At 43.6% G+C, this 24166-nt stretch overlaps 1 protein-coding gene across 1 annotated transcript in view; it reads left to right on the top strand.

Annotated features, from left to right (window-relative positions):
• The window catches only part of LOC119432773 (uncharacterized), a 105539-nt gene extending 84402 nt beyond the window's left edge, over positions 1-21137 (top strand). Inside the window, exons 22-28 of the mRNA XM_049658385.1 lie at positions 2858-3326; positions 6288-6418; positions 7593-8232; positions 12259-12318; positions 13701-13769; positions 17126-17257; positions 19485-21137. Coding sequence (XP_049514342.1) covers positions 2858-3326; positions 6288-6418; positions 7593-8232; positions 12259-12318; positions 13701-13769; positions 17126-17251 — 1495 coding nt within the window. The 3' untranslated portion in view covers positions 17252-17257; positions 19485-21137. The remainder of the gene's footprint in view (positions 1-2857; positions 3327-6287; positions 6419-7592; positions 8233-12258; positions 12319-13700; positions 13770-17125; positions 17258-19484) is intronic.
• Positions 21138-24166: the final 3029 nt, after the last annotated feature.

Raw genomic sequence — 24166 nt, 5'->3', positions numbered from 1 at the left:
CCAAGTTTCTCTTTTTGGTTAATTTGATTTAGCATGACAGTAAGGAGGTAAGCAGTGATGATAAGAACAGGGATCAGGCTGTGTATAATAAGAGGCTCATAACTAGAGATAATGAATGAAACCGTAACTAGGTTGATCTTAGAAGCAGCAATTGAAGTAGGAGGTAGGGCACCAAGGCAACCAGTAGGTAAGCTCTCCCAAGAAACAAAGGACCTAATAAAGAAACGACAAGATGAAAATGTCGAACACAAGAGATCAGATAGAATTCGCTGAACTATCAAAACTAATCAATAAGAAAAAAGTAAGGGATATTCGAAATTATAACGTGGGAAAGATTGAGGAAGCCGTAAAATATGGACGCAGCATTAAATCAGTAAGAAGAAAGCTTGGCATAGGACAAGGCAAGATGTATGCACTGAAAGATAAGCATGGTAATATCATCAGCAATTTCGATGACATAGTAAAAGCAGCTGAAGAATTCTATACTGACCTGTACAGTGCCCAAAACAGCCAAGCTACTTTCATTCAAAATAGTGATGAATCGGATACAGAGGCTCCTTCTATAACTAGCACTGAAGTTAGAAGGGCCTTGAAAGACATGACCAGGGGAAAAGCTGCTGGAGAAGATGGAATAACAGTAGATTTAATCAAAGATAGAGGAGATATCATGCTTGAAAAGCTTGCTGCCCTTTATACGCAATGCCTCACAACTTCATGTGTACCAGAGAGCTGGAAGAACGCCAACATTATACTAATCCATAAGAAGGGAGACGTTAAAGAACTGAAGAATTATAGACCCATTAGCTTGCTTTCAGTATTGTATAAAATATACACCAAGATAATTTCCAATAGAATCAGGGCAACACTTGACTTCAGCCAACCAAGAGAACAGGCTGGCTTCAGGAAGGGATATTCTACGATGGATCATGATTTATGACATGGATGTCATAAATCAGGTAATCGAGAAATCTGCGGAGTACAATCAACCTCTCTACATGGCTTTCATAGATTATGAAAAGGCATTTGATTCAATAGAGATACCAGCAGTCATAGAGGCATTGCGTAATCAAGGAGTACAGGAGGCATACGTGAATATCTTAGCAAACATCTACAAGGACTTCCACAGCTACCTTGGTTCTCCACAAGAAAAGTAGAAAGTTACCTATCAAGAAAGGGGTCAGGCAAGGAGACACAATCTCTCCAATGCTATTCACTGCATGCTTAGAAGAAGTATTCAAGCTCTTAGACTGGGAAGGCTTAGGAGTGAGGATCAACGGCGAATATCTCAGCAACCTTCGGTTTGCAGATGACATTGTCCTATTTAGCAACAATGGAGACAAATTCCAACAAATGATTGAGGACCTTAATCGAGAAAGTGTAAGAATTGGGTTAAAGATGAATATGCAGAAGACAAAGATAATGTTCAATAGCCTGGCAAGGGAACAAGAATTCAGGATCGCCAGTCAGCCTCTAGAGTCTGTAAAGGAGTACGTTTATCTAGGTCAATTACTCACAGGGGATCCTGATCACGAGAAAGAAATTTACAGAAGAATAAAATTGGGTTGGAGTGCATACGGCAGGCATTACCAAATCCTGACTGGGAGCTTACCACTGTCGTTGAAAAGAAAAGTGTACAATCATTGCATTCTACCGGTGCTAACATATGGGGCAGAAACTTGGAGGTTAACAAAGAAGCTTGAGAACAAGTTAAGGACCGCACAAAGAGCGATGGAACGAAAAATTTTAGGACTAACGTTAAGAGACAGGAAGAGAGCGGTGTGGATCAGAGAACAAACAGGGATAGCCGATATTCTAGTTGACATTAAGCGCAAGAAATGAAGCTGGGCAGGCCATGTAATGCGTAGGATGGATAACCGGTGGACCATTAGGGTTACAGAATGGATACCAAGAGAAGGGAAGCGCAGTCGAGGTCGGCAGAAAACCAGATGGGATGGTGAATTTGCAGGCGCAAGTTGGAATACGCTAGCGCAAGGCAGGGGTAATTGGAGATCGCAGGGAGAGGCCTTCGTGCTGCAGTGGACATAAAATATAGGCTGATGATGATGATGATGATGATGATAACTAGTTGATTGGTTTGTCACATCCATTAGTAAACACCCACACTGCTTTGGAAATCAAGCATTTCGTTAATGGCTTTGCAACTTGATTGATAGTCTGATGAAGACCCTAGGTAGAGCACCTCTAATCTTAGTTGGTTCTCTATTGCGGATCCTTTTTTTTTACTGCATTAATTTTGTGTTTGCATCGTTGTACAATAATAACTACTGTATTCCTTGATTTTATTTTTCTTTCCTTTTCTTTTTTTGGTAACTCATGCAACATACTTCATACATCTTGCTTTTTGTCCTCTGCATATTGCCTATGCTCAGTCATGCTGAGATGTAAGTAGCTTTTGAGCTGTCATTGTGGACAAGTAAATCACAGAAGTAGGTAATTTTTCGTCTAGCTTGACATCAGATTTCTCAATGTCTGGCCATAGTTGCAATGGCACTACTACAGCTCAAACCCGAGTCTCCAGTCTTTTACGTAGCATCTGTGGTTAGTCTGCTGTATCGCTTTGTGGCTTGTTCTTCACAGTGACTATACTTGCATGATACAACAACTGCCTATGTATGTTTATACTACTCTTCCTTAATTTTTCTTTTTCTTTTTTACATTGTGCAGTATCGTCGATGGCACTATACGAGGCCCACTGAAAAAGCCTGACAGAAGTGTCCGCCGGTGCTATGAGTGTAGTGTGTGCGGGCGGCGTTTTCGGAACAGGAAGACTGCTAAAAATCACCTGGTCTTGCACACGGATGAGATGAAGTACACCTGCACTGTCTGCAACCTAAAGTTCGCCCAGAGGCCAGCTCTTTTTAAACACCAACGTGTCCACACTGGTGAGATGCCAGTATGCGTGCCAAGTGTGCCCGTCCAAATTCTGCCATAAGGCATCTCTGGATAGGCACAAGCAGCTACACGCTAGTGGAGTTGACCTGTTCCACTGTGACGAGTGCGGCAAGACCTTCAGGCACAAGAGTAACCTACAGCAGCACCTGAAGTGGCACAAAATGGAGAAGCCATACAAGTGCCATCTGTGCCCGGCCGCCTTCGTACAGAAGTTACGTCTGGAAAGCCATATGCTCAAGCATACGCGTGAAAGGCCATACAGCTGTCCTGTGTGCCAGAAATGCTTTGCCTCACGGAATTGCCTCACAATGCACACGCGCTGGCTTCACGACGGAGTGGAGGCGGCTGCAGCAAATGTGAACACCAGGGCTGAGACAGTGTTGCCAAGCAGCCTTTCGACTGTGCTGCTGCCTGTAAGTAAAGCACAATGTGGGATTGTGCAATATTACCTTTGTAATGTTCACACTAGAATTTAAATTGAAAGAACAAAGAGAAACACTAAATCAGTTAGAATGATAAAGTATTCTTGTAGAATGCTATTTTCACAGATTTCACAGGTAATTGGTTGATTATTAGTAGAGGCTGTACTTTGCATAAAGGTCGAAGTACATAATAGCAACATTTTGACATAATGAAGGCAAAGTTATGTCAAATCTCTTTACTGCCCATCCTCTCAATTTGGTGCAGGTAAACGTAATGATGGTGCATTCAGTACGGTGATAAGGAATTGCTGACAGTTCAGAAAAAATGAAATGCGATAATGCAATCCCTCAAGTAAAAGTAACTTGTGGATGTCTTCGTCCATGAGGTCTCCCCATGGCCACAGCTAAAGTATGCAGTACGGAGCACCACAATGTTTATACACAAAAGGTTCAACTCGGTGTGTTCCGTGATGCATTTTTCGGGCTGCGGTGCGCACCGGTCACGGGATCACCCAGCTCGGGACAGCAGCGGTATTCTTTCTCGCTGAAGTTGCTGAGCACTACGCAGTGTCCACAGTCACCCTGAAACAGTACGAAAGGGATGCTCAAATATTTGATGTCGGGGTGCACTCAATCACTCCTGTAAGCAATAATTTCTTAGCAGTGCAAAATAGTATAGCCAGCAGTATCCTCTACCATGCTGCTGAAAGTGACTCTTGCATAAAGCATTGTCAGTTGAAAGTGGCGAGTAGTACTCCAGGCAGGTGGCGCACCGACGGGGGGGGGGATTCGGGGGTTGTAACCCCCCCCCACCCTGAGGCCGACTTAACCCCCCCTTTTGTTTAACCCCCTTTCTTTCCTTACGCATTTGAGTGCTGTAACTAAGATGTAAGACGCGAAATCGTCTGCACACTCGCAAAAAGCGCATTTTTTTGACAATTTCCCGTGAATAAATCGAAATTAGTGTTGTTTAGATGGTATTGGCAAACTGTCAACCCCCCCCTGGCAGAGATCCTGGGTGCGCTACTGACTCCAGGGGTACGAGGAATGTGGGAGATGGAAATTCAAGACAATGAGCAACACGAGAACAAGGTGAGAGCAGGAGCCAAAGTTTGGACAAGTGCACTTGTCTTCTTCAAGGCCTTGAAAAAGACAAGTTAACTTGTCGAAACGTTGGCTCCTGCTCTCACCTTGTTCTCGTGTTGCTCATCGAGTAATACTCTAGTCATGGGGCACTTTTGATCGAGCACGATCAAGCCTGATCAAGGTTGAATTTCTCAATGGAAATTGCCTCCCTTGCGCAGCTCAACCAAAGGTGGCACAATTGTGATCAAGAAATTCGATTTTGATTCCAGCTCAACGTGATCTGCATGAAACTGCACACATGAGTGGCATATTCGCAGCAGCTACGCGACACCGAAGACTGCATCTCGAATTTTAAAATTGTATCAACATCGCTGGAGTGTTGCGCAAGTGATGACAAGCAGCAGTAGACGTTGCACAGTGTACGAGGAAAGGAAGTTCAGCCTGTGCAGGAAACTCTTGCTTTCTCGCGTTTATTCCAAGTTCCTCAGAGTGGTAGAATTTCATTTTTATTTTTACGCAAGCGATGCGATGAATATGTAGAAACTCGAGTACCTACCAGTCGGTGCTGGTGAGTCGCGACTGCAGCTGCTGCAGTCCCTCACCGACATCCGAAGCCTCTCACCAATGTCCGTCTGACGGCGGTTCCGACGCCTCAGCCTGCAGCCCACCGTCATAGGAAGCAATGCCTGCCGCGCAAGCTCGGATGATCATTTCGTGCTCTGTTGAACTCAAGTCGCTGAAATGCAGTCTCACTTCCCTGGCGAGATCCTCGTTATAGTGTTCAGCGCAACAACATTCATCATGGCGAGATCTTCTTTCGGTTCCCTGTGATAACAGGGGAGGCAGAGGGGGTAGAGGACGGTTACGTACGTGGTGACGTGTTATGGCACCCTGTGATTCGCTGAGGGCAATGAAATCCATGACAACATGGCTACAACGTCATCGGCCTAGTGAGAGAAATTGAGCAAGAGAGCTGTGGCTGTTAGTTGTGAATTTCTCTACTAATAAGTTGTCTTTTCGCACCCAACAAAAACTGCACGCATTCCTAAAGATTCGTAGTTTGTTCAAACTCAACTTAGTGTTTCCCTTTAAGTGCATGAACACTTATAGTTACCTGGCAAAGAGACCAATAGCGGTAAAAAAAAATACGGAGCCTCTCATTATGGCATGCTTCAGAGTCCGGGTGTTGTTTGTGAATGTCCAATGCACTCATTGAGTCAAGAGCATGCTTGTTTGTTTAGGACTTTGCCAGGATGTGGGCATGTATGATGGCGAACACTCCATTTTTATCCCTGATAGCTTCGGAGCTGGAGCTCATTAGATCTTATTAGGCAGCTCTAGGAGTCTATAGCAACATGTTTCATAGCTCTGTCATAATACAATATTGCCACCTCATGTGGGGTGCTGTTCCTACAGGACAGTTATAGCCATCATTATCTGTTCATTTTCTTCTACACATTGTGCCTGCTGCTTTCCCCTTAGGAATACCAGTAGGTGCCTTCATGTTCATGTGGCCCTTGCCTGGAAAGTACCATGTGGACTTCATTAGGTGAAATAAATACACGAGGGACAGAATATTATTGTTATACAAGATTACAAGTAATTAAATGGAAAATGAGACATCCACCAAATCGTAACTATTGCTACAAAGGAATTCCTTTGTAGCAATTGCTACGATTGGGTGGATGTTTCATTTTGCTTTTAATTACTCCTCTCCACCTAGCGGGTTTCTGCTGAACTATTACATCACAATTACAAGTAATATGAAAGGCTCTAGACCATAGGAAGTAAAGGTCATGCAATGTCACATATTGCAGTCACGCTGTTTTGCAAAAGAAAAAAAAAAGTGTTCCTGTTGTTTTGTAGGGCCCGCTAGACATAGAAGGAAAAGAACCACCTGAGCAAGCATCCCTGCCACCAAGGATCATCGTCATCAACCTACAGACAAGCAGCACTGAAACTTCAAGGGATTCAGCCATCATGGATAGCAATCCAGGGTGAGCACTGTCGAGTCTACACAAGCATGATCGAAGGGAATGTTCATGTATGCTTTGAGTAAGAAAAACTTTACCTGCCTTGGTGGCTGAGTGGCTGTGGTAATCTGCTGCTGAGTACAAGGTCGCAGGTTCTATTCCCGGCTGTGTGATCACATTCAGAAGGAGACAGAATGCAAACGCATTCATAATCTGTTCATAATGCAATAAGATTTAGGCTGTAGGGGTATGCGGGTGCCCACAGCTCTGCGGATAAACAATCTGCACACCATGCATGCCCACTCGGCAACCGCGGCATTGCTCGTGCTCAAGGAAATGAGGGAGAACAACAACATGTCACACATATGTAAAGTGTTTTATTACCATTGCGACTAATAGTTCAAGGACGCCGGTCAGCTGTAAATATTATTATAGTAATATTATTAAGTCCCAGAAAAAATGTGTAACTAAAAAGTGGTTTCTGACTTGCCGGTCTGGGTACTGGCGAGTCATAACATGGCTAACCATATGTGGGAAAAGTGGTACTAAATGGTGTTGGAAGGGGGAGGGTTGTTAGCGTTGGTGATGAAGACACTGATTTAGCTATGAATAATTGCAGCTTCATCACCAGTCAGCCTATCAAGAACTCGTGCTGCTTTAGAAATCAAGTGAAGTGCTTATGGCTCCGCAACCTGTTTTAGACTCTTGCACTGTCACTAGTAGAGTTTCCTTGGTCCTGTTTTGTTCTCTCTTGCCCGAGTCTTCCTTTCTGCTGGATTCTTCTCGTGTTAGCGAGGACCTTTGTGCAATAATGAGAATAATGCCATTCATAGCGTTTTTCTCTCTTTTGGTAACTAGTGCAATACGCTTCCAGCATCTTGCCATAGATTCTCTGCATATTTCCACGCTTAGTCATGTGCACAGTGGTTTTGTAGCTGTCATTCCCAGTCAGTGACTCACTAATGTAGTGTATTTCTGATCTAGCTCTACTTTGGTTTTTCCATGTCTGATATGAGAGAGGAGATAAAATAAGAGGTGAACGCAGAGAGGTTAACCAGATCACCTGTACAGTTGGCTCTCTACAGCTGTCTATAGCTTCGTCCTTTTTCTTCCTAGTGTCTCTCTTAAGTCTTAACCTGCACAGAGCAAGAACTGCCTGAGTAGTTTGTGCTTCTTTTCTCGTTTTTTTAATGTGCAGACTATCTGATGGCACTGTAGGAACCCCAGTGAAGAAGCCTCGCAGGAGTGTCGGCAAGAGCCACGAGTGTAGTGTGTGCAGGCAGCGCTTCACGAGGAAGGAGTCTCTCAAATATCACCTGGTCTTGCACACGGGCGAGAAGAAGTACGCCTGCCCTGTCTGTGGCCGGAAGTTTGCCCTGAGGTCCAGTGTCATCAGGCACCAGCACGTTCACACGAGTGAGATGCGGCATGCATGCCCACGTTGCCCGTCGAAATTTGGCAAGAAGAGGTCACTTGAGACGCACATGCGGTTACACGTGAATGGAGTGGATTTGTGCCACTGCCCCGAGTGTGGCAAGTCCTTCAAGCAGATGAAGACGCTGCAGTGGCACCTCAAGTGGCACAACAGAACAAAGCCATACGCATGCCACCTGTGCCCAGCTGCTTTCATTGACAACAGTGCTTTGACCAGGCATGCGATGGTGCACACAGGTGAAAAACCACACACCTGTCCTGTGTGCCAGAAACGCTTTGCCTTGAAGAATAACCTCAAATCACACATGCGCCTGATGCACGGTAGAGTTGAGACCGCTGTGGCAAGTGCTGACAGCAGCGTGGAGATTGCGATACCAAGAAGCACTCCGAGCACGCTGTCTCCTGTAAGTGAAGTGCAATGCAGAATTGCACGATATTACCTTATGATTCTTCAAATTATAAGTTAATTAAAGGGGAATTGTGACCTTGGGTTTCAGAATGGCAATATCCAAGTCTTGTTCATACAGCCATAACCTGAAAGTTTAAAAAATCGGGTACAATGGCAACAGAATGTGGGTTTTCATGGTCCGAACTTCAGGCGATCAAATTATTGGGGCTATGAAATCAGTGGATCTCACGCATATTTGTGAATCAAAGATAAGGGAAGCTTTCTTTGGTATTTACTGAAACGTCATCATTTCACTTCTCCTACATCATTTCTATGTTGCAGTTCATTGCTCCTCTCTCAGTGCACACTTGAACCCATTTTGATGACCATGATATTCAGCTTTCAAAACATGGTGCATATGGGTAGGTTGTACTCACTGTTAATGACTTAAAGGAGCGCAGACACCAAATTCTCCAGTGGTAATTTTTTACTCTTGGGTAATACACAGCATCTAGGGGACCATAATAGCGTCCAGCATATGCACGATCGTGTCCCTAGTAACTTAATAGAGAACGATTTCCATTGCACAATTCTGGATTTCAAAACTCCCGCCAGTAGGGGTAGAAAACATCTAGGTGACGTAAATCGCGAGCACCCGACGTCACAGAGTTCACATGAACCAGCGCTGACGACTACGAACTCGCGCTGTTGTCTGCTCATTTTCACACATGCACCCACGTTCGTCGACGCTGGAGCTCGGTGGGAGATGCGTACTTATGTGTCCCGGTCATGTTTCGGCAAATGAATGTGTGGCCGCTCTGAAAGTGCGTTGCCACCAGTGTCTTTAATTTCACACTATTTTGCTCTCAACAATGACATTTTCACGATGGCTATTGTGACGAGTCTGGAGAAAGGAGCCACACTTCGTTATAGACTTTAATTAGTCAATTTAGCCTCTAAATTTGGTGTCTACACTCCTTTAAGGAAAATTAGCTTGGAAAGGTAAAACTATAAATGGACGTGTAGTGCATAATTGAGAAGCGAGATCAGATAAATCGGCAGTTATATTTAAAAAAAAACAAAAAGAAGATTCATTGAGAAATTCATAATGGGAGGAAATTAGAAAATCTACATTAGGAATAGTAAGTAAAGTAAGAATTAGCATCCCCCGTTGATAGGTTTTTCAAGGAATCACGGAAAGAAAACATAACAGCCCGGAAAACAAAACGGCAAGGAAGGCCACAAATCATCGCAACAACACCAGAAACAGCTCTGAATGGCTGGTAGTACAGTTATTAGATGTCGCGGCACTCAAAGTGTGCCCGGGAACGGCACATGCATCCACGTATAATTAAGGGACACATACTATGTTCCGTGACAGTGGCCCCTTTTTACTCTTAATATGCTTCACCGCAATATTTTATGTATGCTTCACCACATAGCTCGGCTGCATTTGGCTAAGCTGGCATTAGAAAACCGGCAAGAACAACAATCGCGTCTAGACACACTTATTGGGAGTGATGATCGTGCACTTCCGGTATTTCAGGCAGGGCCATAAGTCGGGCCTGACAGACTTAAGTGTAGGTATACATTTATCGTCTTCATAGCAATGCGTGAGAGCGATCTGCACCACTAAATTTACACAATCGCTGTGTTCAAATGCAACGTAAGATGCGGGAACATTACAGAATGGTGACATATCAAATGGGAAAAGAATATATAGAGGTCAAAAGCATTTAGATCGGGACCGCAAAAATGCAATAGCGAGAAATGTATCAGCGGGATTTTACTGTATATCTTTTGTTACTAAAATGAAATCACACACAGCGTCAAACACGTTCCTGTGTTTTAAAGCTAAGTGCCAAGGCCCCAATGGAAGGTAATACACCAGCATTTAAATTCAAACATTCTTCGGAGTGTGTTAAACCGTTTAGATAGCAGACCGTTTTCAGAGACACAAATTCTTGGACCATGGCCCCACGCATCACAGGCTTACAAAGCGATGCGGGCACTGCTACAGTTAATGAAGTCGACTGGCCTCAGTGACCAATTGTGAAGTGTTGGACAACCGCACGTGTTCATACTGAGAGTACTTTCTTCCCTCTCTCTCCTTTCTTTCTTTTCATCCCTTTAAACCCCTTCCCCCTGTGTAGGGTAGCAAACCGGACGTGCGTCTGGTTGAGCTCCCTGCCTTTCCTTTCTTCTTTTTCCTCCTCCTCCTCCTCCATCATTTTTCAATTTTCTGTAGTCAACTTCACTTTTTGTCTCCTGTTCTGTTTGTCTATTCAGGCATCTACCGAGTGGTGCATACCCATTTTGAAGGATTGGCTGAAAATGTTCGCATACTAAGTGGCACTTGCTTCGTTGCACCATACCCAGTAACCCAAGTTGTTGTCTGTTGTGACATATATCGAGAAGCACTTATCTAGTGGCACATACCAAGTGATTCAAGTTGTTGTATACTTTGCTAGACAGCAGTGAGCAGTGGCAAAGTGGGCAGAATAGGCAAAGAGACCGTTGCATTAATAAGCTGAGCAAGGATTGTGCAAAGTTTAGACTTTTGTCTGTGTGCTTCAAAAAGACATGTTGGTTCCAGTACAGCTCCACAGTGGGAGCATCTTAACGCGAGAGCGTTAAGGGCCACGTGTCGCAGAAAATTCGGCGTCGGTGTCGGCTTTGGCGCCCGCGGCCGAGAAAATCATCCCCAACCACGCAGGCCCTCCAAATATATTTAGGTATGCCACACCATTCTATCATTAATGTTGCTCATACCTTGTCTTGCATTCTTGGCAAAGCTATTCCTCGGAATTTTGAGAATGACAATCCACAAACAAATGTCATGAAGCAAAACACCCACAGCGCATGCCTTTTATGTTAAATCTTCTCAGACTAAAATATTAGAAGTACGAAAAAAAAACTGGAAACCTGAAAATTATGCAATTTTTTGGCACGGCTGTGCAATATCTCCGGGATCGCCGCACGCAAGAGGCCGCGTTTCTACCAGAAAGCTCGCCTTCGTGCATAGCGTTCGCCGCCAGTGTTTCCCGGTAACCATTACGGTTGCATAAGCTGCAGTTGCCGGGAAGCGTGAGAAGCAGTCAGGGATCTTTGAATGCTATCGCGTTCCACTCTTAAAAGCGAAGCTTAAGCGTCCTCCCAATTTTATGCTCCACAATAGCATAAAATGGGATAGGTTCTAATAGTTAGTTCTTTACTGGATCACACTTGTATGCCTAACTGAAATTAGAGTATGAGGTTATTTTCTGAGCGTTCAAGTGTGAGTGTGTTGTTCAAAGTATGTAACTGAACTGAAAAACTAAAAAAAGTTTTTCAGCTCATGAGCATTGACATCAAGGTGGGGCTGAGTAGTCCTCCAACCACGCTGCATCCTATAAGTGAAGTGCAATTTGATGTTTCGATTCTTCACACTCAAAGCTAAGTTAAGTGGCAATAACGACCGTACTGCGAGGACATCATTGGTGGAGCGGCGTCATTTGGCCACCTCTCCCGTTCTCTCGCTGCGGTCTGAACTGGTTCGTATTATGTTTAATTGAAGTCAGATAGGTGTGGGGCTCTTCTTCATAGGTTGGCATGCTCACTCATGAATACACTGATTCATGTTCGCTCTACGCTCAAACGGGAGTGAGTGCCAGTGAACGTCAGTACAAAGGATAGTCAGTGATGGTGATGTTACGTGGAATTGGGTACGAACAAGAGGGACTGTAGACGAGTGAGCGGACATGCGTATGTATGTGAGTGGGTGTTGACACGAGTACCAGTGTTAGTGAGTGCTGGTTTGTGAGTATGGAAGCTACTATGAGCACCAGTGAGTGTTGGTGAGCATGAGAAGGAACGTGAGTCAGTGTTGATTGGTGTGATTACCCATGAGTATGAGTGAGTAGATAGCGTACAAAAATATGGGCGAGTGAATATTCACTTAGTCTCCTGACCTATGCTCTTTTTTGAGTGCTTGTTTGGAGCTGTAAGTCAATTGTTTGTTCCCAGCTCAGCTCAAGAATTAAAAAGAACATAACTTTTTCAGTCTGTGACAAGCGTTGACATCAAAGTGGAGCCAAGTAGTCCTCCGACCACGCCACCTCCTGTAAGTGAAGCGCAATTTTTCATTGGGATTCTCCACACTCCAAGCCAATGTATTTTTTTGTGTGTGTTTGAATTTATTTGCCAAAAGGATACAAAAATGATGAAAATACATGAGAAACATTTGGATCCTGAGCATCAAGCTAGTTTGGGTCCATACATAAATAATAACAGAGATTTATATTTGTGTTTCAGATAACTTGAACCATACGCGTATCTAGCGGGTGGTCAGGCATCGCACTTGCCCCCCCCCCCCCCCCGCCCATCTAGTAGATATGCCTGTGATTCAAGTTACACGAAATACCCTGTATACAGGGCAGTTGCAACCTCCTGTTTTAGGTTACCATTATTCGAGTCGGGCTCACATAGAAGGACTCTGATGTGTGTGTGTGCATGCATGCGCATGTCATCAGCATAAAACAAGATGGGTTCTAACAGTCAAGTCTTATTAAAAAAAAGCTTTAGCTCAAGGCAAACTCCGATGCTGCCTATTCAAATCATCCATGTAAAACACAGAAATGCTTTCCTGAGATAACGCTTGGAGCGATTTGAATGAAATTGGTTGCGTGTGAGAGAGGCTGTTATGTTCTAGTGACTGTAGCAAGTGGAATGTTGATTTAGGGCCCGTCTTGTTTTTACAATAATTGCTGAAAATCGGTAACCTTAGAAAAATACGGAGGCATGAATTTTACAAATTTATAATTGTGCACCAAAAACAGATATATCACAGTTCTGTAAACAGCATCTATAGGAGCATTTAAGGCGGACAAACTTGGTATATGAATTTACAGCTTATATGGATTTCTTACAATGTTTACTAGTGTTTTGTAAACGTCCTATTCACAAATTAGTACCATGTTTCACGGGGGTGTGTAACATATCAATTTTGTCCTCTTTAGATGTATTAATAGCTGCAGTTTACGGAACTGTGATACCATTTTTCATTGTTGAGTTAGAGTTGTATAACTTGATAGTTTCATCTTTCTAAACATAGAAATTTTCAACATTATTAAAGTATTAACACAGCAAACTGGGCGAGTTGGTAATTGAACATGTTCTTAGGGGGGGGGGCAGCGCCACCCGGATGAACGACAGAGGAAGAGACGATACGAGCGCTGTATCGTCTCTTTCTCTGTCGCTCGTCCGGGTAGCGCTGCCCCCCCCCCCCCCCTAAGAACATGATTACAGTATTGACAGCATATATCGAAATTCGCTATATTTCAAATTTCTTTTAAATATAGCAAATTCTATGAAGTGGCTACTGAGATAAACTCTTTCCGATATATTTCAATCGGAGCCCCCTAGGTAAAGCTCCCTTTTATTCAGGGTTTCTTTTTGAGTTTGTGAGTGCATGTGTGTGGTTCAAAGTAAATAAAACTTTTTCAGGTTGTGACAAGCGTTGACATCAAGGAGGAGATTGTGCTACCGCATAGCCCTCCGCCTTCACTGCTTTCTGTAAGTAAAGGGTAATGTGGAATTGTGCAAGTTTACATTGGTACTCTTCACACTCCAATCTGAATTAAAGGGCAATTGCAACTTCCTGTTTCAGGTTAGCATTATTCTAGTCATTCTCAGGCAGCCTAACTTGTAAGTTTGAAAAACCTACTACAAAGGAAATGTGAGCTTTATTGCCATTGCATAATTTCTTGTGTATGAGCTGAGAAACATACCATGCCAAGGATGCTGTGGTTTGAAGTTTGTGCTTCTTTTATGTTATTGTGGATCAAAGTTTTCTGGTTTCGGCGCAGCTCCATAGTAGAAAAGACAGCAACATGAAACAAGATCGATTCTAATAGTTAAGTCTAAGCTAGTTCACATCATTATGCTAAAGGGTGAACAGCAACAAAATTTTAAACCTTGTAAAAGTTTATAGTTTAGAGGTAGCATTGATGTAGAACAGCCTTTTTGCAATATTTTGCATTTAAAATATGAGCACTTGTGAGACGAAACCCTTGCAGAAATAAACATTTTTTTTATATTGAAACTGAAGAATAAACGCCTCCATTAGGCTCTTGCCGGAATAGGCTCATAAATCCGCATGTTGAGAACCAGTGCAGCTGCTCAGCATGACCCCTGTGATGAAATGGAACACAAGGTAGGCTGAAAATTGCAAAGAGGGCATGCTTGGATTTGCACTCTCTCTGCTAACCACCTGGTGCAAGCATCGTCTTCTTAGTAAGCATCGTAGCATCGTCTTCTTCGGTAAGGGAAAACACAACGTTGGACAACTGTGCGGTCGAGTTCGAACCGTTAGACCGGCTTACCCTTCGGTAGTTCGTGAGCCACTCGTCGACATCTTCTCCAGCTTTTCCTCCGAAAGTGAGTGGCACCCGGTAGTATTGCCACGGAACACCAGGTGCTGGCCGTGAAGCCGCGTCAGAGCCGTCGGGAATCTGGCAGGCGTATTCAGGCATGTCAGGTGAGGGTGGCGGAAGTCCGGCAAGTCGACGGCTTCGGCGAAGTTGTAGCAGCGTAGGCTCCGTAGTTATGAGGTGTACCCTGCACGTCCACCAATTTGTTATGTAGCGGCAGCAGCATTGGCGTCGCATGAGAATTAGGTAGACGCTCGCGTCTACACGAGGCACGAGCGGCTGGCACGCGCCGGCACAGGCTAACGTTTCGAGACAGATTAAAAATGCCACGCTAAGAGATCGGGTGTCGGTTTTTCCTCTCCCGCGAGAGCCTGAGACTTTACCGGTCTAGGTGGTCGCTCATCGCCACAGTTTGGTGACCCGGACGTGATACTGCCATACACTCCTGTGGTAGAGACAACCATGGACCAGACCAATGCTACAAAAGCTCAAGGCCATAACCTTTCTGACGAATGCGGTGAGCCTTCCTGTTCAGCCATCGCCGTCCGCCTCCTACAGTACTGGGACCAGCATCCCTCGGCGTGGTTTCTTCAGGCCAGCTCGGCACTGGAGGATCAGCGAAAGCTTATCGCCAGAGCCGAAAGTGCTGCCACCGCCGCTGGGGCCCTGGACTGAAGGATCCACCCACCACGGAGATCGACGCTTCTCCGTGCTCCATCAAAATAAAGTTTTGTCTCTCTCTCTCTCAGGCCAAATGCAATTTCAAGTCGCTGGTATCTGCTCTCAAGCCTCAAAGTTTCATTACGCTGTTGCAACGCTCTCGCTCGTCACCACTGTTTGGTGACCCGGACGTGATGCCCAAGACAAACGCCTAGACACGCCGCGTCACAGGGACTTTTCTTCGTTCATCGAAATTTTCCTCCTCTCCCTCTGTAGTGACAGCAGCATTGGCGTCGCATGAGAATTACGTAGACAGTCGCGTTTACACGAAGCACAAGCGGCTGGCACGCACCGGCACAGGCTAGCGTTCCGAGACAGATTAAAAATGCCACGCTAAGAGATCGGATGTCGGTTTTTCCTCTCCCGTGAGAGCCTGAGACTTTACCGGTCTAGGTGGCCGCTCGTCGCCACAGTTACAAGCACGGGGAAAAGGAGTTTATTTAGGCGTGCGAGAGCAGGAACAGCAGGCTACGAACAGCAGGAATGGCCGCTGCACAGTCGTCATTTTTCTCTACCTTTCTCCTTTTGATCCGCACGTCCCTTTTACGCGCTTGGACGCAACAATATAATAGATGTCATTCATGTGGCCTTTCGTTCTTCAACACACTTTGCGTATTGCTTTTCTGTGCTGCTGTGCTTTGATGCACATGTTTTTTCTTCGTGAAAAGTGTTGTGCAGACGTCAGTTAGGGAAAATGCACCAAAGAGAAAATACTATTTCTCTGAAAATGTACAACTCTGCAGGTATGTAAAAGCTTAGGACCATTGGAGGTGAGGCTCATGCATTGCCACATATGTTGCAGTCGTACTATTGTGGAAAAAAAAAAAAGAAAGCGCATGCTCAGTGGTGGAAGAAATGCACCAATTGCCCCAACAGTGGGCCTTTGCGCCATCTTGCTCCAAATGGCATTTTGGCAGAAAGTTGCATCAAGCCTGCACCAAATAAAACTTAAGAACGAAAGCCTCCTTTCACTGATGCTGCCTCGATAGTAAAACTGAAACCAAAACCTAAAGCACGCTGTCGTTGGCCGTCATCATCATCATCCTGAAAGTAGGGGTGTGCGAATATCAAAATTTTCGAATACGAATACACTTTGAATATCAAATTGAATATTGAATAATGACATGCACATGTATTTATTAGCAAGTTGGTTAATTTGTTATATTGGAACATTGCGATCATATTGTCAATGGTAAAAAACTAGACTGGTAAGCCGTTATACTAAAACATTGTGTATTTGGCTCACGTTAACTTGAAAAATTTAGTAATTCCCACTAGCTGTCCTCGCCAGCCTGTGCCTTATTATACCGCATCAAATTCCCGTAAACGCGGAGGCATTTGACCCTGTGGCAGTCGTCACTCATCGCACTTGTCAAGCAATAAGCTCAGAACGGGGAGTTGCGGTGCTTTTTAATAAGCGCATCCTCGCTGTCTGCAAACCCGTGCCCCTTGCTAGTGAGAGGCTGGCTTTCCCGCAAGGTTTAGACGTTTAGTGGCTAAAAGTGCTTTACAGGTGAAAATTCGCTAGCAGCCATTTTATTAAAAATAATAAACTAGTTCACTTATTTTCTGTCTGAATGCCTCATTTGATGTGGATAAAGCTGACTCCATTATATTTATTCACTGTTTCATTTAAGATTGAGATCATATCTGGTATATAGATGTATATGCAACAATGCGCCAGATGTGCTTGTCGCTGTGCCAAATCAAATTTTTGATGCGCCAAGACTTGTGCCAAAAGGTTGAATGGCTGTTCCGCCACTGCATGCTGTTTTGCAGGGCCCTCTAGACCCCATGGATGGAAAAGAACTATCTCAGCTAGCAGCCCAGCTGCCAAGCACCACCTCCATAACCCTACAGACAAGCAGTGCAAACTTCGCGAGACACAGCCATCACGGAGAGTGACCCAGGGTCAGTCCACCAAAGTGTGATCAGAGTGAATGTTCGTTTCAGTGAAGCAGACCAATGTTTATTCCAATGCAGAAAGTTTTCTTCCAAGCAGTGATGTTCCTTCATGCAAGCCCATTGTTTACTAATTCCAGCTTGTGCTTGAAATTATTTAGGTCATACAGTTTGCTCATGTTAACTCAAGCTTGGGCAGGCCATGAAATGCGTAGGATGGATAACCGGTGGACCAGTAGAGTTAAAGAATGGATACCAAGAGAAGGAAAACGCAGTCGAGGACGGCAGAAAACTAGGTGGGGTGATAAAGTTAGGAAATTTGCAGGCTCAAGTCGGAATCAGCCAGCGCAAGACAGGTGTAATTGGAGATCGCAGGGAGAGGCCTTCATCCTGCAGTGGACATAAATATAGGCTGATGATGATGATGATGAACTCAAGCTTTTATGTTTCGACAAGTGGACTTGTCTTTTGCAGGGCCACAACAAGTCCATGTCCAAGTTTTTCAAGTTCATGACAAGTCCACTTGTCAAATTGTTGGCTGCTGCTTTCACCTTGTTCTCGTTTTTTGCTCATCATGTTGAGTTTCCATATCCCGCCTTCCCTGTGTTTTCTCAAATTTTTTAGGAGCACACACAGAGTTTTGTTAGAACTAAGAACTATTTGATGTTAAATGAAAAAAAATAAAATGGCAAAATTTATTTACTGCATCTTTTTCAAGTACAGATGTATGCAGTTGGTTGCATTCTAACAAACATACGACCTTAACAGATGTAAAACAAGGTACGAGTTGGTTTCACTGCAGCAGGGTCGATGGCGACGTCTTGTTGTAGTGCCTGTTAAAGTACATAGCTGCCTGAATATGGAATAGCAAGCTTACACGCAAAACGAGGCACTTTAGGCAGCGGCATCACTATAGCACATGGTGCAGCATGTGTGCTCCCCTTTTTCCATATCTTAAGCAAAGTTTCGTTTCCTGTTTTACTGGGCTTGGTGTTGGTGTACCACTGAGTGAACTAGGCTGTTCTGGGAGATATGTGCAATTAAAGCTGGTAACTTGATGAGCTGATGCTGATACCAGTGCTGGATGTGTATTCTTGCAAGGGTTTGAAGTTTATTTCCTTCTTCTCCACGAAAAAAGAGAAGACACGGAAGCAAAAGGCTGTAGCCTGATGAGGCCTTGGCACGTTGTCATGCTGCACATTGTGGCTTAAATAAGACATCTTTGGAAATTTCACTTGTGTACTTGGGACAAAACTCGTTACTTGCTGATTCTTGTAGCATGTGCGCTAGTGCTGTGTTATAAACAAAATGGCGATTCAGTGGCAAATGCGAGAGAAATGCGTTAGGCATTACGTTGCACCTCCTTGAAGTCCCACATCCATGGCTTAAACCGCATTCATCACGTCGCAAAGTGTTGTTCAGGAGCTCTCTCAACACACGTCCTCCCTCTTTGAGAGTGCAACTGACGGTGGTCGAGAGCAGACCATCATCGGTTGCACTATATATATATATATATATATATATATATATATATATTTTATTAGTAGTGCAACACGTGTAATACGGAGCTTGTCGGTTCAGCTGCTACTGCCTTTAGGTGTTAACCGGCTTAGTTCTTGCAGAAACCAGCGATAGAAATATATTTATGACAGCAATGAATGAAATCAAAACAGAAAAGCTTCACTATTACTATTCATAGCCAGATCAGCATGTTTGAGAACAAGATGTTATATAGAAAATTTGCTGATGATGACATTAATTGCATGGTGTGTGTAAATAGTGTGGAAACCATGGGGAATATTTAGTTAGTGTGTTGCAATATCCATCTAGAGGTCAATGAGGATGTCGTAACCCTGCCTGACGCAATGGGATGTAGGAATACTAAAGGAAAGCTAATAAACCTGCTGTGGAGAATAGTAATAGATATCTGGGATGTTAGTGGTGCAAAAAAAGGAACAAAGAATGGATTTTAGGCAAAAAATGATTCAATCAATGATTTGTTCACACAGATTATGGGTCCTACAGACCGAACATTGGTGTAGAAGAAGGATAAAAATAAAGAGCTTGGTGGCATCTGCCACCACCCTGTTTCAAAGGTGCCGCTTATATATCCGTCCATCTATCCATCCATAACAATGTGTATAACTTCATTCTGTTGGCTGTAGTGTTCCTGTAATGTTATTGCTCCTCGACGCTGCGACTGCTGAGCCTATACTCTTCTTTCTTCAATGTGCAGAATCCCTGGCGGTACCATTTCAACTCCAGCAATGCAGGTTAGCAAGGGCATTGGCGTGAACGGATCCCACGAGTGCAGTGTGTGCAGGGATTGTGTCACTGCACATGGGGGACAAGGCAGACGCTAGCCCCATTTGTAAGCGGACGCTTACCCCAGAGCACTCACTCACGACCCAACAACTCACGCAGTCTGATGGCAAGGAGTGGTTCACCTGCTCTGTGTACAGCCAGCGGTTCCTATGTCTGCAGAACCTTGTCACGCACGAGAGCACTCACATGGACGAGAGGCCAGTTTCAGAGCTACGGCTACTCGGTGACGTTCATGTGGAAAGTGTTACTCACAAGTCATATGCTGACGCACGTCGGCGAGGGGCTGCACAAGTGTGACATGTGCAGCCTGCAGTTCACACATAAGGCAACGTTAAGTCACCATCGCCACATGTGCGAGAAGCCGTACATGTGTGAGCTGTGCCCGTCTACTTTCTGTCGCAAAAAGTCACTGGACAGGCACAAGCAGCTGCATGCACGTGGAGTGGACCTATGCCACTGCAATGAGTTGGCAAGACGTTTGCACAGAGGGAGCCTTGGAGCAGCACCTGCAGTGCCATGCAACATCAAAGTCTCGCACATGCCACCTGTGTCCAGCTGAGTTCATAGAGGAGTATCATCTGAACATGCACATGCATATACACATGGGCAAGCAACCATAGAAGTGTTCCATGTGTGAAAAGTCACTTTGCCTTGTCCTGTGACCTTGGGAAGCACATGTGTCATATGCACAATGGGGCGAAGTTCAGAATGATGCGTGTTGGCTACAGGCCAATGCTTTCACCACCAAGTAGCTGTTCCAGCATGTCACCTCTTGCACATGTAAAAACTGAAGATTTCGAAGACCTGTGCTACTGTCTGCTTGGCTTTAGTAAAGTGTGCAAATGTATACAGAAAGATATACTTTGCATTTTGGCTTCTCTGATCTTAACTGCTCAGAAGTTGGTGCTGTGTTATGCCAGATTGCTAGTCTCAGAACCTGGCATCTTGAACACTCAATGACATGTTATGTTATTTGCACTGCATAGCCCAGGCATTGTGCACAGAACTTGCATATTCCAAGAATATGCCGCAAGGAAATTTTATATACTACTTCAACCACTATGTGAAAATACGTGCACACTGGTTAGAGAAATTTTAATTATAACTGGAGAAGTTAGCTGAGAAAAGGCTTCACGTGCAGCTGCAGGTTTACTATATCGCAAGAGACCAAAAATAGAGAGAAAAAAGAAATGCTCACACTTTCACTTCCACAAACTCAGAAATGTGGACAACAGTGAGTACCATGATATGAACAGAGTGGAAAGTAGAGCTTTATGACCATCAATAAACAAAATAATATCCAGCTCTGTCTCTTTGGCTGTAGCAGTGCAGACCCTGTCTGATGTTATCTTAAAATAATTTTAAAAAAAAACAGCTCACACCTTAAAAGCACCGGCTATGAATGTTTCACAGGAAACCACAATACCATATTGCTTTCACTGTTGTATATTTGTAAGCAATACTGGAGTGGTAACACGTGATTGCATGGTTAATTGAGCTAAGTTCAAAATATATATTTTTAATTTTCATTTATTTATTTATTTATTTATTTTTCTTTATTTATTTTAATCATACTGTCGACCCTCTGTTGAGGGTTCTTACAGGGAGGGTTTTAAATTAAGACAAATCATATATACAGGTACATCAAGTAGAAGCGAAATCACAGAAATACGTGTTCAACGATTTTTCAAATTCACAAACATCACTGGCATTTGCCACAAAGCTTGGTAACGCATTCCAAAGTTCAATCACGGCGGGGAAAAAAGAATAGCGGAACACATCACTGTGGGCAAAGTATGGTCGCAAAACATATTGGTGATTGACACGACTGCTTCATTTCCCTGGGAGTTGCACGTACTCATCTTTGTTAATTTTCAAGTGACCGTGTAGTATCCTGAAAAACACTTTGAGCCGATTCTTTTTCCTTCGTGTTTCTAGTGTTTCCAATTCACAGGACTGCAACATCTGTGTGACAGAATCTAATCTGCGGTACTTTGCGCATATGAAGCGCGCAGCACGACGTTGAACTTTTTCTAGCCTTGTAGTTAATGCGTTCTGATGAGGGCTCCAGATGACTGAGGCATATTCAAGTAACGGCCTAACAAAAGTTTTGTAAGCTATCAGCTTTACATCTCGCGAAGCTTGATGTAGTTTTTGCCTTAAGAAACCTAGTTTCTGGTTCGCTTTCGAGCACACATTTTCTATGTGCGTATGCCATGTCAGATTATGCGTGACTGTAACACCCAAATATTTAAACTGGTTAGCACGAACTAACAAATTACCATCGATGTAATAGTTAAAAGGTAGGACGTTTACTTTTCTTGTCATATGTGTGTATGTTGATTTAGAGTAATTTATTTTCATTCGCCATACTGTCGATCTCATCAAGGATCATAACAGAAGGGCATGCACATAGTTGTCTTACAATATAACAATAACAATTAGCACAATATTTAGTTTACATACAATACATTGACAATTGGCAAAGACAAACAATATCGTTGGCAGAAATAATAAAAGCAATTCATCGTATTAAAAAAAAGAACGAGAGTAATCAAAAAGGTAGACAATTGACAAAGGTGAACAAAATTGAAATAATAATTACAAGATATACATTGCAGTATGTTTAGGAATAACGAGAGGTAATTAAATCAGCTAATAATTAGAAGTGGTAAAGAATGGTAGGCAGTAATAACGGAATAATACGAGGCAATAAAATGTATATTAAACAACTGGTAAAGAGGTAAAAAGTTAGCATAAATAAACAATGGAACTCGGCAATGACAAAGTACTACAAGGTATTAAAGTTAGGTTTACACAAGAGGTGATAATCTATAAATAAATTGGGATTATGTTTAAAATAAAATAAAACGGCACAGAAATAAATGGTAACACAGGTAGGTCAGAACTGTGAAGCAGGTAATTTGTTTTCGACTAATGTTAAAAAAGTAGATATGGTTGGGCTGTTTGTAATGGTAGGGTCCAGCTTGTTCCATTCGCACATCATTAAAGGAAAGAAGGAATGCTTACGACTTTTCGTATGAACTGGGTGTTCGTTTAATGATTAACTGGGTGTTCGTTTAATGATAGAGTGTGTTTATGTCGGGTGGTTCGTGTTTGTGTTATAGATAAGTATTTTGAGCTGTCTATTTTTAATTCGTTATGAACAAGTTATTTAATGTGGTGAAAGGAAATATTGCAATGGAAAAACGAAATCACAGTGTCTGAAGAGGTAAGAACCAACTGCTGTCATCACCTTGCACTGTTTTGCAATACATATTACAAAACTAGCATGTGGCATTGCTAGTTCAGTAGTGGTTTGCAGTCACCTCTCCTTGTGCAAATAGCAGTGACTATGTTACAAGAAAAGTTCCATAAAGATTGTGCTTATGCTGTTGAAGAATACCAGCACAATGTACATTTTAACGGTGCCTGTGTTTCTGAAAAAGCCGCAGAAAAAAAAGTCTAATTAAATTGTTTTTCTGCGATGTTGCAAGACACTGTCCACCGTCAAATGCCTGGAATATTTACAATTGTTGGTTCTATCTTGCTGCAAAACATGACTCATTGTGGTATGTCTGGAGCTTGTAATCCTACTGGCAAGATTGATAGCGACCAAGAAGCATTACTTGCATCAACAGACAAGACAACAGACACAGTTCTTTAAGACAAGGACTGTGTAATTGTGAATGGTGAGAACTTTACCAGTCAACCTTGTGAATTTCAACAGTGCAATCATGCAGCAAATCCTGAATACTCATCGGGCCCATCAGGGTCAGGGCCCCCCACCACAAGCTTGTTTCGGCCTTTGTTCCAGCCAGTGGCTTCTGTTTTCCTTTTCATGATTGGTATCCGTTGTATCAAATGCAACTGGAATGCTTATGTAGACCCTGGAATGCTTGATTGTATATGACACGACTAGGGTGGGCAGTCACTTTTGCTATCCTCCTTATACCCGTGCCACACGGGCAAAGTAAAGTGCACTTTGAACGAGTGCACTTCAGCACGCTGAGTGTCACTTTGGTGGTGCGCTGCTACACGAGAAAGAAAAGTGTTCTTTCAAACTGATGTTCATGGCAACCGGGAGTCAGACGGGAAAGCATGTTTACTAATATAAAAATGTGTGCACGAAAACAGTTTATTATTGTTAAAAACAACATTTACAATCCGCCTTTATAAGCGCTGGCAACGACAGCAACTTGACCAGCAACAGGCAAAACGACTCGACCCGCCAAACAACTGCGCAGTCATTATCCGGCGTGGTCGTGAACAGCCCAAGAGCGAGAGTAGTTCTTTTGCTGTTCTTGTTTTTTTTTGTTTTTTTTGGTGGTGTGGCGCATTTTATTGCTCCTGACTCTTCTTCCAATATCACTTTATGTATCTTCTAAGCATTGCTAACGAGGCTACACACTTCGCCGCCGCGAAGTGAGTTCGCCGAACACACTCGCCGGCGAGTGCACTCTGCAGTGAGTGTCACTAAGCGTTCCCGTGTGGCAGCCTGCGAATGACACTAGCCGCGAAGTGCACTTGCTCAAAGTGCACTTTACTTTGCCCGTGTGGCCCGGGTATTAGACCTTAAAACTGCTCAGGGAC

This window comes from Dermacentor silvarum, chromosome 11 (assembly GCF_013339745.2).
Source record: "Dermacentor silvarum isolate Dsil-2018 chromosome 11, BIME_Dsil_1.4, whole genome shotgun sequence".
In the NCBI taxonomy this organism is placed as follows: Eukaryota; Metazoa; Arthropoda; class Arachnida; order Ixodida; family Ixodidae; genus Dermacentor; species Dermacentor silvarum.
The sequence above is the reverse complement of the archived record's forward strand: the minus strand, read 5'-3'. Positions and strand labels throughout refer to the sequence as shown.